The 18,470-nt window shown below is 34.3% G+C and overlaps 1 protein-coding gene across 4 annotated transcripts; it reads left to right on the plus strand.

The window, feature by feature from the left end:
- The first annotated feature begins 238 nt into the window (after window positions 1-238).
- Window positions 239-17,380, plus strand: LOC109789369 (SIT4 phosphatase-associated family protein). 4 transcript variants are annotated; one of them, XR_014429740.1, is made up of 20 exons: window positions 240-553; window positions 2,125-2,228; window positions 3,719-3,805; window positions 3,893-3,968; window positions 4,045-4,119; window positions 4,436-4,489; window positions 8,860-8,919; window positions 9,188-9,304; window positions 10,922-11,016; window positions 11,129-11,331; window positions 12,261-12,358; window positions 12,533-12,636; window positions 12,718-12,883; window positions 13,030-13,152; window positions 13,354-13,436; window positions 14,568-14,709; window positions 15,428-15,457; window positions 15,838-15,908; window positions 16,059-16,681; window positions 17,051-17,380. XR_014429740.1 is itself a non-coding variant. In XM_020348298.3 (19 exons), exons 1-19 carry the CDS (start codon window positions 515-517, stop codon window positions 16,624-16,626), a joined length of 2,295 nt encoding a protein of 764 aa, XP_020203887.1. In that variant the 5' UTR covers window positions 240-514; the 3' UTR covers window positions 16,627-17,380. The 4 variants fall into 4 exon arrangements, 3 of the variants coding, with proteins under 3 accessions (XP_020203888.1, XP_020203887.1, XP_029125266.1); XM_020348298.3 differs by having other exon boundaries at window positions 16,059-17,380; XM_020348299.3 differs by lacking the exon at window positions 15,428-15,457 and having other exon boundaries at window positions 239-553; window positions 16,059-17,380.
- Window positions 17,381-18,470: the final 1,090 nt, after the last annotated feature.

The following is an 18,470-nucleotide window of genomic DNA, read 5'->3' on the forward strand; positions in this document are numbered from 1 at the left end:
ATTTTTCAAAATTATTTTTGATAATTTAAACAAGCGCTCCATCTGTGTCGATCTAATAATTCAGAATCACAACCAATGATTAATTCCCACATAGTTTCTATCTATTTTTAAATAAAAAAATTGGCCAATTTTTGTATTAAATTAACAATTTAGTAAATATGCATAAAGAAAAATAAATCCTGGCACCAGCTATTTAAATTTGAATTTAATTGAAATTCAGAAAATATATATACGATGATACATGATGATGGTTGTGAATTGTGATGCTATTATTCATTCATCACTTGTAAACAATCTTTCTCCCGCGATTGAAGGTTGTTTTTGGTTTCTCTCTCTCACACACACTCTTTCGATTCGATCTCCCTCCGTCTCATCGTTCCCGATTCTAGGGTTTTTGCTCCGATAACAATTCCTCCAATTCGATTTGGGGCAGAGCGCTAGGGTTTCTGCGCTGCCAGATCCGTTTTCGGATTTCGGGTTTCTTTATTCGGAGCCCTTTCTTCAGAAATTCAACATGTTTTGGCGCATGGCAGGCTTGTCCACGGCGTCTCCGGTGAGTTATTCACTCTCATTTTTTCATTTCTTCTCGTAAGCTGCCTGGACACTGACTCGTGAATTGCTGGTGGTTTCGGTTGTTTTCTCGATTCCGTGTTTGCTTGGATTTGATTTTCTGTTTGTTTTCTGGGAAAAAGTGTGACGATTTAGAGGGTTTTTGTTTTTAATTTACTCTACGGTGATCTAAACGTTGTTCTTCTCTAATTTGTTTATTTTTGAATCGGATACTTTGATTAATTGAATTGGTGCGTGTAACTCCGTTCCTGATTATGCAGCGATGCCTTTTGATGTTTTGGCAAGTTTGTGGTTACTGTCACGTTAGGTCCAGAACACTAGGGTAGTGTCTGTACTTGTGGGTTTTGAAAATCTAGATGTAGTGATGAGCTAATGATAGTCGGGGATTGTTGTTGGCTGAGATTTCCTTTGAGTGATTGTGAAAATGATATATCACGATCAGTAATGACCGAGGAGTGTGTGAATGATCAATGGAGCATTGTGGAGGGCTAAGGATTCGTGTTGTTTATGGATAAATGAATGGAACTAATGTTTGCAGTTTAGACGATGCTTGCTAGTGAGAATTTTCAGTGATGTTAAAATATGGTAATAATAATACTACCTTACTTCAGAATTTCTTAGAATGCATTGTGCCACAACTCACAAGTATTTCATACATTCGTGATGTTTTCTTTGATATTCCAAACATCATATCTTTTATGCTACTGTTGACTAATTTTTGTCATCTTTCTTCCCCTTCCCTGAGATCAGTAAATTATATACATGAGTAGTTTTTTTGTTGTAAAATTGAGTTTATTAGAAAAAGAGGGAAAGTGAATCAATAGGAGGAAAAGGTTTCATCCAAAATGGAAAAGAAACTTATATTAGAGAACAAGATAAAGTAAAAAAAAAAAAAGAATTATAGATGTTCAATTCTTATGCACACAAATGTTAGCATGTACCTTGTGATGGTTCAGAAAGGCTTGAAAAACCACCTTTCATTCTTGTTCTTGAAGGGAGATTGGCTTTTATCAGAGTAGATTAGCAGCTATATTGTTTATTTAAATCACATTGCTTATGCAAATTTTTGCCATGGAAGAGTGTAAAAGTGCCAAGTAGAATCAGTAAAAGATAATTGTAACATGAAGTGTGAATTGAATTTAAGTTAGTACATTTGTGACAAATAGTGTTGGACTCAATTGTATATAAGTGTAAGATTATAATCTGTCTAATAATAATTTATTTTCCAAATCATGTAAAGTGAATGCATAAGAATAAACTACAGCCCTTGTGGTGGGGTGGAAAGAGAAAATGCAGTAGGGATCAGCAATTCTGCTTTAAGCTACTGTGCATTATGTTTTCTTGGTGTTTTTATTGGCAGATAAGAATGAGATCTCAAATTAAAATTTTTTGTATGGCCAGTAAATTCCATGTTAATTTGATTTTACAACTATTAATTTGCATTATTTTATTGCTTGTTTCTTTGGGGGCTAGAATAGATATATACAATATTTAATTTTTAGATACCTATTGGTGTAGAGATTTTACTGGTTTATTTGGTGTACCATATTGCAGGTGGAGACCATTTTGGACAGGGAGAATTTTACTTTGGATGAACTACTTGATGAGGATGAAATTATTCAGGAATGCAAAGCTCTTAACAGTCGCCTTATAAATTTGTAATGCTCTTTTCTGCTATTAGTAATGTATTTCTTATTTCAAATTATTATGATGTATTTTTTAGTTGATTTCTTGCTTTTCTTGTTCTGTTTTAGTTTTGCAGAAATTATCATTAAGAAGTGAATTATAATAAGTTTTATCAGAATAAAAAAAAACTGACTTATGAATAAAGACTTTTGACTTGATAGTATTATTGTTTGGGGGTGAGATGAGATAATGAAGTGACTTTCTTGAAATTATTAAAGTGATACCTTTTAGCAATTTAGACTTTATCTTTTATGTTCTAATTAATTAGATTAGGAAACTAAGTATGGGTTTGAGTTTTCATTTTATTGACTTGTGAGTTCTCTTAATTTGAGTTTTGATAATCTGATTCAAAACTTGAAAACGTGTCAGTTTGGTTGTGAATTGTGATAATGAATAGGGATGATACTTTTTTAATTGTAATTATTGTGAATAACTAATCATTTAGTTAATACTCATTTACTTTTTTTTGTCTACAACTCAATCTGGTACAGGAATCAGGATAATAAAGAATGAAGAGATTCTTTGTATAATTTAACTCATACATACTAATGTTAAAAAGGGGGCCAGTGCATGAGGCTCTCATCATAGTAAACTTATGTTTCGTTGTATTTTTTTTTGTAAGGACAAGAATTTCATAACAAAAATGAAAGTTTGGAAGCACAATTTTTTTTTATAAAATTGTCTTTTTGTTATTGGTGTTTAAGCATAATAATATAAAATGTACAGTGATGAAGTTGTAAGGTTTTAGGAATATAGAGAGGAAAAGGAGAGAATAGAAACTAAATACTATGAATTTGATTGTTGATATGATTTTATGTATTACAATTACAATGTGATATAAAGCATGAAGCACCGGCCCTAGTTTATTCTAATACCAGATCATAATCCTATTCCTAGCTGAATAAAGAAACAAATAGTGAAAATATTAGGAAATATGGAAACTAAGGAAATAGGAAAATATATGATTTGTTTTTAAAGCTTAGATTTTAATAGACACTCCTATTTCCTACTGTAGTAAAGTTTTAGACTTCTAGCAATTGCACTTCGTTCTTTGTCATTTGTTTGAAAGGAAGGGTGTGGGGTTGTCTCTTCGGTGCAGCTCCCAGTATGACTTTCTTTTTTAAAGATGTTAATAAAATGCTTTATTTCCTTTTTCTAAAGTATTTAATGGGATAATTTGATGCACACCGAATCTTCCCCTCTTGAATTTAGCAGATAGTTTTTTGAATGTTGTAGTCTATATCTGATGACTTCTGGATTATCTTTTTCTGCTATAAGCTTTTAAATTATAGATTCCTTTGTCTTGGATACTGATAACATAGGTGTGCATTGGATAAATTGTTCCTTTTTCCAGTTTTTTTTTTCTTTCTTTCAACTGGTGTTTTATTGTTGTGTAATTAACTGACTACACTAGCCTTTTAATTCATTTGCACTTAATGAAGTTTTATGCTGCTTGTTGCAGTTTGTCTGGAAGAGCTCAGGTTGAACAATTGATACGGTACATCATTGAAGAAGCTCCTGATGATGCAGAAAAGAAGCGATCTTTTAAGTAGGTTGCTCAAATTGGAGATTAAGTTCCTCTTTAGCTGGATATCTGTAATTATATATCTTAATGCTACCTACTAATTTATAACAGGTTTCCTTTTATTGCGTGTGAGATTTTTACCTGCGAAATTGATGTCATACTCAAAACCCTTGTAGAGGATGAGGAAGTAAGACATCAGAACTTCAAAACCCTTTTTTGTTGGTAATATTTTTAGGAGTGCTGACTTCATTTCTTCTTGGCAGTTAATGAATTTGTTCTTCTCCTTTCTGGATCCAAATCACTCCCATACTAACCTACTAGCTGGATATTTTAGCAAGGTACTGATTTATTGAAATTTGAATGTTACTGCATGTTTGATTAGGCTATAGAATTACTTGTCGTGGGGAGAGTTGAGCTTGCCCAGAAATATGCCTGCCAACTAATGAGTTAACTTTTTCTCTTACTCTAAAATTATTTGACTTAAGGACTAATTCTGGTTGAGTTGACCAATCCTTTACCATTGAGATTTGAACTTAATACACTGTTTAATTTTCTTTTATTTTCTCGTTTGTTATTAATTTTTTTTCTTCTATTTTACAGTTCTTTTTACAAGTAATCTTGGACATTGTATTTATTAAGTTCTTATGCTGCTAGGTAGTTGTATGCCTGTTGTTACGTAAGACAGTTCCTTTCATGCAATATATTCAAGTAAGTTCACAACTTCTTAATTTTTTTTATTCAGAAATATGTTGGCCATGCTGTATCGCTATCACATTGAACTATTGTGTGCAATAGATTATTGCAGAACATGATACATTTTCTTTTAAATAACACTAGTTGGTTGGTTTGAAAAAACATCAGTTTTTCATGTTGTCCTCTTTTTAGAATGTATTATATTATGTTTATGACATGATTCTGTAAAAAATGTGTTATTGTTTTATTAATGCAAATCCCTCAAGTCTGTTACTGATTTTGATTTAATATGGCTTCACTAACAACTAAGAATTTTTACTACTAACAGCATAGGCAATATCTGGTCAAGTGTGAGATAAATATATGAACTTCCCTACCAATCTCTTGTGCCAAGTGTCAAGACTTTTCTACATGTGAACTTTCTGTACGTCCAATCTTGTGATTTTGTTCAATTGGGATCCTTGAGGTCCTGCATCCTGGCTTTCTTGTCTCTTTGAGAAGATTGAGGACATACTTTTGAGGGATAAAAATTCCTTTTCTGGAGTAGGCAACTTCTATCCTCAGAAAATACTTAAACTTCCCCAAGTCCTTCATTTCAAATTGTCTCCCCAATTTATCCTTAAAGGTCAATTTCTCTATCTCATCACCTGGAATGATCATATCTTCTACATAAACTAAAAGGGTGATTTTGCCAGCAAGGGAATGTCTTATGAAGAAAATGTAGCTTTGTTTATATTGTAGGGAAATCATGGTTCGAGTAAATCTTCTAAACCATACCCAAGGAGATTGCTTTAGCCCATATAAAGGCATTCTTTAGTTTGAACACTTTGTGCTTTTCATTTTGGGATTCAAAACTTGATGGGATCTCCATGTAAACATCTTCCAAGTCTCCATGAAGAAAAGATTTTTAACATTGAATTGCTGCATGTCCCAGCTAAAATGGGTTGCTAGGGAAAAAATGACTCATTGTATTCATCTTTGCTATTGGGGCATGTCTCCTCATAGGTCTAGGTGTATCCCTTTGTCACCAATCTTGTTCTGTATCGATCTATCGTCACATTGGATTTGTACTTTATTGTGAATGTCCATCTACACCCTAAAACCTTCTTGTCTCTAGGTTTTTCAACTACCTTTGAGCCCTTGTATCCTCCTTCATGACTTGAATCTAGCGTTCATTTGTCATAGCCTCTTGGATTGAAGTTGGCACTTTTATTGCATCAATTAATGGCAACAATACAACTCTGATGCTAGATAGAGAGATGGTTATGCAAACATATTGAGAAATAGGGTATCTAACACATGACCTTTTTTCCCCTCAAAGCAATAGACTATAGACATATCATCACTAACTTGTCTCCTCGGTGTTACCTCCAAGGACACCCACCTTAAAACCAAATGACTTGACTTGCTGTCAGACCAAAGTGGGTTTCTCCTTCCTTTGATATTTCTTTCCAAAGGACCGGCCTTCCTCCTCAAATTTAACTTTATTATGGGTCCATTTCTATCTCATTAGAGACATCAAGACTAACGTATTTTATACCATTATCTGACCCAATTTATCTAATTGATTTACCAAACCAATTTTTGACAAAACAAAAACGGACAAATATTTGACAAACCTCAGAATTATTTTTCATAAGATAGGTCTATGTTATTTGGGTAGAATTGTCAATAAAGGTCACAAACCATTTTGTGCCATATATTGATTATACAATTGGTCCACATATTAGAATGTATAAAATCAAAATGAGAACCACTTTTATTATTAAGAGGAAAAGTTTTACAATAACAAATATCAAAGTGAAAAGACTCGACAAACTCTTGCAAACAAGTAATGAAATAAAAGCTTAAGTGAACTAAAAAGAGGATGTCCATGTAGTTTGTGGTAAATCCATATTTGGGGTGAAGCTCATGTTTTTGACTTTGCTTGTTGGCTTAAGGGTAACTCCTTTTTTTGTCATTAGTCTTCTTGAGTTACAAGAAGCACTACCCATCCTGCTTGAGAATGGAAAAATTTTATTGAGCAATTCAAGTCTTTTGTAAGCCTATGTATGAAAATAAGGTCATTAGCCAATTTCAGAACATGCAAAACACTGTAAAAAAAGGAGGACTTTATTTTGAACGTTGTTAGAGCCAACAATAGGCACACAATCTCCATTAGTAACTTTGATAAATTGCTTGTTAGTGGAGTATGATGCAAAATATGTAGAAAAAGGGGGCATGTGATTTGTTGCCTTGGAGCCAAAGGTATTGAAAGAGCTCTTTCCCTTCATGGATTGGGTACATGAGTTAGAAGGCTTACTCACGGATCCAATTAGCATCTTAAGGCTTTTTGCCTTGCAGGCTATAATATCCTATTCGAGTTGAGGTTGGGCAGCTGGTGGATCTACTTCCTCATGATCTGATGTGGTTTGGTTTACCCATTTCAATGTGGCTCCTTGGTTTCCACCCATGTGTTTAGGGACCTTCTCCCTTTCGTGAAGCTTGTAGCATGTCTCCTTAGTATGATATGGTTTTTTACAATATGTGCAATACTCCCCATCCTTTGTGAGAGATTTTTGTCTAGAGGTTGGCCCTTTGTAGGATCCCTTTCCTATTTCCATAGCTAAGCATGAATTGGAATTCCCTTCATCAAGCATGACTAATCTCCAAGTGGGTCATATTTTTGGGTTTCTACCATGTGGGGACTTGAAAATTCTCTCTTTACACAAACTCCTCATGTTTGGTGGCATTGGTTTTACACATCTTCAGACTTTGGTAATGGTTCAACTTGATCCACAACCCATTAAGAATTCCATGATATTCTTTTACCATAAGGGTGCCTTGGTATTAAAATTCCCACTTTCAAGAACATAGCAACAAAGTCTTTCAAGGGCAAATAATGGGAATGGAAGTCCTAGTTGATTCATTTATTGATGATGATGAGAATACAATTGAATGGGTAGAATGCTTTAACTTAGTATTGGGTTTTTGACTTAACATCTATCAAACCTTGCAAGCCAACATTGTAACCTAACACACTTTTCGAGGAGCTTATGTGGTGTTGAAGAATGTTGTTAAAATCGCGATCAACCTTGTGGTACCGCATGATTTTATGAGTGAAGCATCCACTATTGAGTTGGATCATACTCAAGATTGTTGGTGAGTGAGATCGTACTGGGATCATGATTTACTACATTCAATATCGGTTCCAGCGAGACAAATCATTCTATTTCTCCTTTGAAAGCAAGTTCCCTTCCATTGACAACACTTCTTTGACCTTTGAATTGTGTGCCCTTGTGCCTCATCTTCGCAACAACCAAATCTCCACTTCACATTGATACCATTGTAGTGGTTTGTTGTTGTAGCCATTGCATTTCAATTGCCATCGGATCACTAATGTCACAATTGGATCACTCATGACTTACACATTTGGGACTTGGGTCTCTCTCTTGCCTTAGGTTTGTAGTTGCACTGAAACTTTCTCAACGGAGGCACCATTATCACTCATTAGTCAGAAGTGAAGCTAATAGGTCTTTGGGTTGTTATTAGAGGAATTGGGCCCAAACATTTTTCTTTGATTTCTCTTTTTCTGGTTTGATTTGTTAGGCCTCAATTTGAGCCCAATTTAGCTTATATATATATATAATAAATTGAAGAATAACAATAATAAAAATATAACAATATTAAAAGTATAATCATAATTTTTTTAAAAAACAATATATAATGTAATAAACTAAATAATAACTAAAATAAAAAATGATATAATAAATAAATGAATAATATGACCCCAACTCAATCTTACAAAATTGATTTGTAATGTGATGATTGCTTTCCACTTATATACTCTATTATGGCCATAACACTAGCCTATGGGGAATCTCCAATAGTTTGTATTGAGATTAGGCTTTGAGGGTTGAGTGGCTTGTGGGCATTGGCATTTACTTCACTGTAATTTTAACCAGGTCATATTGCATGTCCATTTCTTTTATTCTCCATTACATTTATGGTTATAACTGTCAGAATAGGTGTTAAGCTTGAGAACTGAAAAATACCCTACAGAGTACAGACTTTCACCACGCTTGTTCGTGCTTTTAAAATAGCATAAATACTGCAGCAAAAGTGGGTTACATGTGAATTCGAAAGATATCCCACAAAGTTTCCTCACTCATGCTGTGAGTTATATATTAGCAAAACTAACATAAAAAGTGTGATATGTGTTGGAACTCGAAAGATATGCCACAAATTTTCCTCACTCATGCTGAACAATTTGGGGAGTATTTCCTGGTGTTCTATATTCCAGTAATGGACTGAAAACGGAATGATTGCTTATTTTCATTGTTGTATTAAGGATCCATTGGTTGCACTTATCAGTTATCTGATATGTTGTCCTTATGACTATCCAGGATCACCAGGAAATTGTGAAGAAACTAGTTGAGTTGATTGGAATTACATCTATCATGGAGGTTGGTTTTTTTGACAACTTTTATTTTATTTTTTAAATGCTGTACTCACTGGTTAAGCTTTGTCATTGATTTGCTTTTTCTGCAAGTTCAAATGTTATGTTTTACTTGTATTATTGCTGATACATGCTCATGGGAGTTAGTATTTTAAATCTTAAACAATCAATTACTTTCATTGGTGAAAATTTCTGTTCCTCTCTACATTATGTTCTTGTGTGTTTTTGTATGCTTATAGTTTTAGTGGTAATCTTTTTCTCCTAAATAATACCAGGTTTTGATACGCCTTATTGGTGCCGATGAACATATGTATGTAAGTAATGTGGATGCAATGCATTGGATTGAAGATAGCAACGTGCTTGAGATGATTGTGGATAAATTCAGTTCTTCGGTGAGTATCCTCAGTTTTCTAAAATCTCTACTGGATGATTTTGATATGTTCAACATTTCAAAGTCTGAAGTTGTGTTACTGGATTTGGATGGATAAAATTAAAAATTATTAAAAAGATGACGCGATTCCAATAAGTGAATTAAATATGTTAATGTTTAAGCATTGATGCTATATTATTTTCATGCTCAGATGGAACATTTAATCTTTAAGGAAGTTTTATTTGCCACTGTCAGTTTATACTTAAATGATAATCATTGTACCCCATTTGACTTGTATCAACTTTTTTTATTAGAGTGATGCAGTACTACCCGCATCATGTTTTTCTTCATTTGAGTTATATTTTCTTAAATAGTTGTCAATAGCACCAAATAGTGGTGCTATCGCAGAATTGTGTTGTGAAGCGGCTGGTTGCAATAGCTGACAAAATCAGAGTTGCATCTGGAGTGAGTGCTATTGGAGTGAGTTGGAAAAAATTATTTTAACGATGAAATAGTGTCATTTAGGCTGTTTTATACTTGTGACAGTTGTCCACCCCCAACCTCTGCAGCCACTGCTCTCCATAGTTTCTAATCAATTCTGAGATCTCTGAACATTTTCTGGCGTATTTGTCATTGTTTCTGGCCAACTGTGACCTTTACTGCCTTGCCTTGATCTGTCCTAGCATTGTTTTTTTTCTCTGTACAAAAATGCTCTTAAATCTCACTAGTCTTTTCTTCTAAGTTTTACCCTTTAATTTATTTGGTATTTGGTTATAATAGTGGCCTTTGCGGTCTTCACAGTCTGGCTATATAGCATTTACAGGGCCAGCTGCACAACATTACTATTTGGGATTGACAACAATGTTTTGTTCATGTGGTTAAAATTTTATTTATATTTATAGTTGAATGAGAAAGTTGAAAAAGAAAACTGTAAATTATGTGTGTTGTACATTTACTAATCTCCCTTTTTCTAGGGTAAAGATTATGCCTAAAAAGGAAATACAGAAATAACACTAATAGGGACACATCACAAGAAACCTATCCTAATTTTTACCTTTAAAAAATATCTCTGATGTTTCCAACAATTATAACATTTCTGTTTGTGGAATAAATATTATAAAAATGTTGAATCAAGTCTGGATGAAGTATTTACTTAAATGCAAATACAATTGTATAAAATATATGGAGATCAGCAGAAGCACCCGACTTAACTATGAAAGCACACAGAAAATATTTAGGTTGAGAGCAAGCAATCATATCGTATGCTTTGTGTTTTGTTGGACTAGAATGTTTATGTATTAAGCATAGTATTTTGTCTGCACTATCGTTATGAGGTAGGATAATTTTTATTGCTGCCAGGCTATATGACTAAATAGCTGTATTGCACTGGTAAGCATTTTCACTTGTACTGTATCTTTTTTGTTTAATGCACAAGGATATCTATGTTTTACTTGTCCTTGTACTGCACTTTTCTCTGACAGAACCTCCTTAAACCCCCTCTAACCTATAAAGATGAATACAATTAGTACATACTATAAATGGGATAAGGATAATGTATATAACCATGTATTATCTTTATCAAGAAGGCCACTGAATACATTCACATTGACTAAACATTCTTTTGGTGTGGCATTTACAGGATTCTCCAGAAGTTCATTCTAATGCAGCTGAAACTCTCTGTGCAATTACACGATTTGCTCCAGCAGGGCTTTCTGCAAAAATCTCCAGCCCTAGGTAGGTTTGTTTCATGACTTTTTTGTTGTTGTTGTCTTACATCAGTATTTATCACTTGACGTTTATGCATCTTTTTCCTCTTGAACCAACATCTTTTATCATCTATTTGCAGCTTTATAGGAAGATTATTTCGTCATGCTCTGGAAGTCTCTCGGCCAAAATCTGTTCTTGTTAACTCTTTATCTGTATGCATATCTTTGCTAGACCCCAAGAGACATACTTTTGGAGCTTATTTTACATATAATCGCCAAATGACTAATGGATCCACTGTAAATGCAAATCCTGAGACTGTTGAAGGCATGCTAGAAAGCCTAGGTAAGACTTCCTCCATCCAGTTTGACCTTCATCTTAAATTCTATGTCTCAAATTCATCTTGTTAGTGTTATAATGCTGAGCTCTATATAATGTTCGCAAATAGCCACTGTGGCAAATGGTAGTGCCATATTTCAGCCAAACTGCCACTGAAATACCATGGTGCAGAGATTTTCTCATGGCAGCCAGCTGGGCTCATAGTGGGATGATGTTTTGGTGCTACCTGGTTAATGCAGCTGAAACTGCAGAGGCTAATATGCGGTTCTCCTGTTTAAGGGTATATTGGTGTTTTTGGCAATTCTTTCACTAGATAAAAATTCAAAGTAACCATTGAACGGAGCAGCGTGCCTAAGTAATTAGTCAAATGTTTTCAATGGTGAATTGCAGATAATAGGTCATAGCTTCAAGTTTCCATTTGTGTATGGTTACTTATCTTTGCAACATAATATGCCTTCTAGGGTTTACTCAACTCTAATATGTCGACAATTTTGATTAATGGACACATTTCTGGACGGTTTAACAGTGTTTTTAGTGGAAATAGTTTTCTGAATACATGAACAGAAAGCAACTTAACCTCGATCTTCATATATGCAACTTTTTATTGGTTTGATTTCTTTTGAACTTCGTACTGCTATGCTCTCTCTATTGCTTCATGCAAACACCCCCCCCCCCCCCCCCCCAAGACATGTTTTTTTCATTCTTTTCAGTTAGGTTAGAAGCCAGGTCACTAATACTCATATCTAACATGTAAAATTCATGTTATATTAAATTGTGAGTTTTATTTCATCATGGAGAAAGTGGGTTCACTTCAATCAGCTAAATTGATTATGCTACATTACACTGTTGGATGTACATTATTTGGGTATTTTTATAATTTTATTGTTACTTGTTCTACAGCGGAAAAAATGCTGATCTGGCTCCTACTTTTGCAGGTGATTTACTCAAGCTTTTAGATATTTCCTCTGCTGAAAATATCTTGCTAACTACCTATGGCAAGTTACAACCACCACTTGGTAAACATCGCTTAAAGGTAAACTAGTTATTTGAAATTGTTGCATTTGTCTATTTGTATGACTTTGATAGTAAATTGGTATTGTGTTTAGAACAATTGCCTTTTTAATGTTTGGTGCTCATGATCTTGGATGATGTCAAAACGTAATATTGCAGCTTTGCCATAATATTAACTGAACATATATTCTTTCAGATTGTAGAGTTTATATCAGTTTTAGTAACTGTTGGTGGTGAAGCTGCTGAGAAGAAATTGATTGATCTTGGAGCAGTACAGAGAATTATACACTTGTTCTTTGAGTAAGTTTAGTAATAGCAATACTGTTATTTTGTGCCATGTCATTTGATCTTATGCCTTGCTACAATGTTTGAATGTGGTAGGTACCCATACAATAACTTTCTGCATCACCATGTGGAAAGCATTATAATATCTTGCTTTGAGAGCAAGAATTCTTCTCTTTTGGAACATCTTCTCCGTGATTGTGATTTTGTTGGAAAAATTATTAAAGCAGAAAGGCATTCCACATTCCAGGTTGAGCCAAACAAGGTACACAATCTCCCCCCTAAATTTCTATTGCAATCGTGTTTTTTTTTGTCTATGCTTAGATACAACTATTTAATGAAAAGTAAAAAATCTTATGGGATGGATAAATATTTTAACTTTTCAATTTGTTTCTGCAAATTTTCATGCAGCCAGCAATACCTGCTGAGGGTAAATCACCGCCCAGGATAGGATGCATAGGACACTTAACCCGTATATCTAACAAACTTGTCCAGTTAGGGAATAACAACAGTGTGATTCAGGAACATTTGCAGGTCTGTTACTATGTCTCCAGGGAGTTCTGTGGTAGGATTTTTTAGTGTTCAAACTTCTACCATTATGTTATTTGGTATATGTTGATCAATTCTCTTCTTTTCCTATTAGATTTCTGATGTTCTAATATGTACTTGCACAAATTATATTAAATGTTAACTACATAATCTTTAAGCTCATGATCAAACTTCTTAAATTGACAGGGAAATAGTGAATGGACAGATTGGTACCTGAATGTTTTATCAAGTCGCAATGCTGTGGAAAATGTCTATCAATGGGCGTGTGGGTATGTTGCATTTCTTAACTGGCATTGTTTTGTTATATCCCATGGTTGATCTGCATTTCCACTATCTGAATGAGCTGAAATTTAAGATTTTCTGTTTCTTTGAATGACATCATGCTTTTAGAAGTCCCTACTAGAATCCTTGGACATTTTCCTCTTCTTGAACTATAAACTTCAGTGATAGCAACTATTACAACCATTGGAGCATAATATACATTCCTCTATCAAGAAAATGTTTCCATTAGAGGTATAGATCATTGCCTCACTGAACCAAGATAACTTTGAGCTCCAGAATTACCTTCTTCTTGCACTTCTATAATAAAGCCTTTATTGTTAGATTCCATATCAAAACCAATTGACTTCAGTGTAGTTGCGTAACAGATATTTAAGTGCTCTCTAAGAATTGAGGCAAGCAATGTGGGACTCTCCCTTCACAGTTGCCTACCGAAATGGGCTATAAGGCTTTGATACCATGATAGACTCCATTTCAAAACCAATTACTTAAGTGAAGTTGCTCAACAAATATATAAACTGCACTCCAAGAATTGAGGCAAGCGACGTGGGTCTATTCAACACTGATATCTAAAATAATATTCAAATTGAGGAATGATGTATTCCTTCTTACAGAAACAAAATGGGCTGAATAAATGCAAGATGTTTTACTTTGGGACCATGATGTAGAAAAAGACAGTTAACCACAATTGGATATTGATTTTATTGTGATATTTTAGGTAATTTTATGATGATAGAATTATGACAACCTTATCCCACCAGGTTGTAGCGATGATAGAATTAAAGTCCAATTTTTTGATAATTATAAAATAACTGCTATGTGTAGATATTTCCAAACCCTTGTTCTGTGGATAAACCAGAATTTCTACATTTTTTGCTAGAACAATACCATCCCTTTTTAAAGTGACACCAGTGCTGTGCTGATTTGTCGTACACTTGCTGATTTGTCATGTGAAATACATAGTTGGAGCTTGGAGCTTGAGCACAATCTTGATTTGTTATTGTATATCTCTCATTATTTGGGAATGATCATATGTTGATGTAGCTTCAATGTAGGTCATATCACGTGGTTTTTGTTTTCTAAGAGACCCTTGATGATTTTAAATTAATCGATTGTTACAGGAGACCAACAGCATTGCATGACAGAAATAGGGATAGTGACGAGGATGATTATCAAGATCGGGACTATGATGTTGCGGCATTAGCAAATAACTTAAGTCAGGCCTTCCGTTATGGCATTTACAATAACGATGACATGGATGAGGTACAGTCATTTTTAGGGACCACCTGTATGCCTGCAGCTGAATGTGCATTTCATATTGTCTTTTTTTAAAGCTCTGAATGGGAGAGCAGATACATTTGGAAAACCTACAAAGATGATTTCTATGGTGTGTTATATCAGAAGATTTAATTCTTAATATAATGGCTCAGTCGGTGTTCAAAAAAACTTAAAAAATAATATCTGAAAACTTTCATGCCAGCTATTTGAGACAGCCTACAACTCTGAGAAAGTGATTTGCAACAGTCAAGTCCTTTCCGTCCTAGAAAATCAGAGTAGAATGAAATGCATATAGTTTTGCCAGCATTTTTTTTTGAATTTGCTCAACTTTCAGACTCTACTATAGGAATTATGTTACTTGCTGACAGTTAATACAGTCTGTTCTCAAATTCTGTACACCAACTGATCTTTTTTTTTGCCTAATTGCTAATGGGAATTTTGTCCTACAAGTGGCTGATTTGTTCTTTTCTGTGCATTTTACTTGGTGATTGAGCTGAGCGTTACCTATCTCATCAGTCACAACTTTCTTATTATAGAAACATTAATTCCTGATGGCTGATGTCATTTTTAGATGTTAATTACTTGATTACACATGTTCTGTTATATTTATGGTTTGTGATACTACTATTGCTTATCAGATTGTTTCATCAGTAGTTCTATTCATTGGCTCTTGATTCCTGACCTATAATATGTTTGTGTTCAGGTTCATGGTTCTCTTGAACGAGATGACGAGGTATAATATTTTCGTCCGAAATGTTAATCTTTAGTCTTGGAAATGAGTTGAAATGATCAAATGAATGTATATAATTGAATACGTGGAAGTTAATTCTCATATACATTTTCTTATGTAAATAAATTTGCCTAAAAGATGGAATGAGTAATCTCTTGCTTGGGTGTCTTATACTGACTTGATGCCCTGCACCACATATAAAGTTCACCTATCTAGAGGGAGCTTTAGTTGCCTAGTAAATTGATGCTTTCATATATGTCTGCACATGTTTATCTTTCATTTTCATTTTTTTTTTGGTGATTTCTCGTGTTTATGCTTGGATTTGTGGTTGAGATTTGATTTACGATCATTATAAAACATCTGACTTAATATGTTTCTTGCAGGATGTCTATTTTGATGATGAATCTGCAGAAGTTGTTATATCTTCTTTGCGGTTGGGAGATGACCATGAAAGGTAAATGGTGTGCCTTTGTTGTTGTTGATCATACATGTTTCAGTTTTCTACTTTGAATTGAACTGTCATGCCTGGTGTCTAATAAAGGTCCTTTTCTTTCACATTCTTTTAATGTTTATATAGCTAATATTTTTGCCTTGGTTCATGCAGTGGGTCTCTTTTCACAAATTCCAATTGGTTTGCGTTCGAGGAGGATAGAGATCGAGTAGCCAATGAACGCTCTACTGGTTCACTTGCTTCTCCATCTCCTAATGCTGAGGAGGGTATTGTAAAAGCGAGTGGAGATGATATTATTGCTGTTGAAGATGAGGAGTTAGCTGACACTGCAACTTCTTCTCCAGAAGCAGGACTTAAATTAGAACATGTGGGGACCGATAAACCGGTTGAGTGGGTTCAATGGAGGGAATCTTCAGATGCAAATGACCCTTCTGATGTTCTTCCCAACGGACAACTTGGGAACAATGATCCTGCTGCAGCTGAATCATCACCTCCGTCATCCAGTGTTGCATTAACAAAAGATGAGCAGATGGCTACCGACCCGTCAGCGTCTCTCAATAATTTGAGCATTGAAACCTCAGTGCCACCTCAAACAGGAAGTGAAAATCCAAGTTCACGTGAATCCACTTCTGTGGATAGTTCATTCACTGAGGTGGGAGGAGACAATAACAAGGACGTCACAACTGACAACCAAAAAGGAGTCCAATTTGAAAATGAGTAGATAATGTAAATTCCTGCGAACTGGCTTGGGTGGCTAACCATGCATCATTAATCAGGTGGGAAGATACATACTGGAGTCTGGCTGGGCAAGAGCATTTAGAACCTCTCTGCACTCTTTTTTTCCCTTTTTCTTTTTCTTAATAGGAGTATTGAAATTCCATTCCCACCAAAGACTTCTGAAGCTAGAAATTCAGTGTTTGATGAGGCTTTAGTTCATGCTGTTAGATGCTACTGAATTCTTCACCTGTTCATATCAATTGTTTAGCTCACCCAATTAGGTGCTACTAAATTTCCACCTTTTTCTTCTTTAACTGTTCATATAAATACCTCTTTCCGTTCCAAGTGTTTTGGTACAAAAACGGCCTCCTTGCTTGCTTGACTACTACAATCGCCTCAAAGTGACCTTGATGATTTTTTATATATAGGGGGTTCCTTACTCAAGCTCGGGTTACATGGGGTTTTAGCATTGCAAAGCTTCGGATATTTGCTGACATGGAGTTGCACCTGAGAAAGCTTGTTGAAAATTAGAGTGATCCAAAAAAAATGGAGGGAAGGGGGAACGCCTTGTAATTACGAGTTTTTCAGATGAAGATTCGTTACATTGGTACTTTGAACCTTCGGGTTCTGAAACTTGTATTGACTAGTTTCAGTATATTGTATAATAAATTTCTTCCATATTAACTTAGGGGAGACTACCTTGTAAGATTTAATGAGTTGCATTGAATTGTTATGCATTGGAACGTTTTGGTATTTTAGGATTTTGGTTGTTATATTACTCTGAACATGAAAAAGGCTGCAGTAATACCCTCCGGCGTCTTCTGCTGTAAGAATGAGTCGTAAAACCCGAATTCAAGTATTGTGAATTCAAGTATTGTCGCCAAGTAGTGAAACGGTACTATAAAATAAAATCACTTTCGTTTAACTATAAAAGACATGAAAATGACTTGTCGGCGAAAATTTGTGTCTCGAGGAATAAAATTATGAAATAAAAATAATTGTTTTAATGGAATATTTCTAATTAGACAAAAGGAAAAAGAATTATCTTTAATTTTATCATTATGACTTAAGGTTACCATTCTTATAATAGGCAACTATCCTTCATTGTCTTCTATGCATAAAACACTTGGAAATTTTTTTTTTTCGTCTTTAATTATTTAACTCTAAAAAATTGTAATAATAAACCTGTTAATTTGAAGTCAAGTTATTAAAGGTAAGCAAATTTGAATCTTGTTTTGATTTCAGATGAAAAAGAAAGAGAAAAAATGAGATGAAAAAGAAAAGAAAATAATAACATTTGAGATGAAAAAATATTTATTTATAATTAGTCCTTTTTATTAATAGAGTTTAGGGTAATGCATAAAACCTACGTCTTTGAAACGGGAAATGAAAAAGATCTATACTCTATACGTATATGTCGAGATAATCGCAACCTACGTTTTTCTGTGTGTTAAGGTATTCACAAGTAATGCATAAAACCATCGGATTGGATCCTCTCCCGTAGTAAATAACTGAGTGTTTAGTTTATAAACGCTCAACCATTAGATTACCTAAATGGTTACAATCTTGTCACGTGTCACTTTTTTTTTTTTTTTATAATTATTTCTTTCATTTTTCTTCGGGACAGTAATCTAATTTTTACAATTTCCTTTTTCCTACAAATGACACGCATATACTGTGGAAGATTGCTTCATGTGGACAAATGTTTAGTTTAAAACCGTTGCCTAATTTGGACGCCCTTACGGGATGGAAAAGCGTGTATCTAAACATGCTGTTCATGCAACAATCTACCGAATCTGGCCTAGTAGACTCTTACGTTCAATAGTGCTATTCTTGGAAGTACGACCT

Source organism: Cajanus cajan, chromosome 1 (genome assembly GCF_000230855.2).
Source record: "Cajanus cajan strain Asha chromosome 1, NIPB_CcT2T_4, whole genome shotgun sequence".
NCBI lineage: Eukaryota > Viridiplantae > Streptophyta > Magnoliopsida > Fabales > Fabaceae > Cajanus > Cajanus cajan.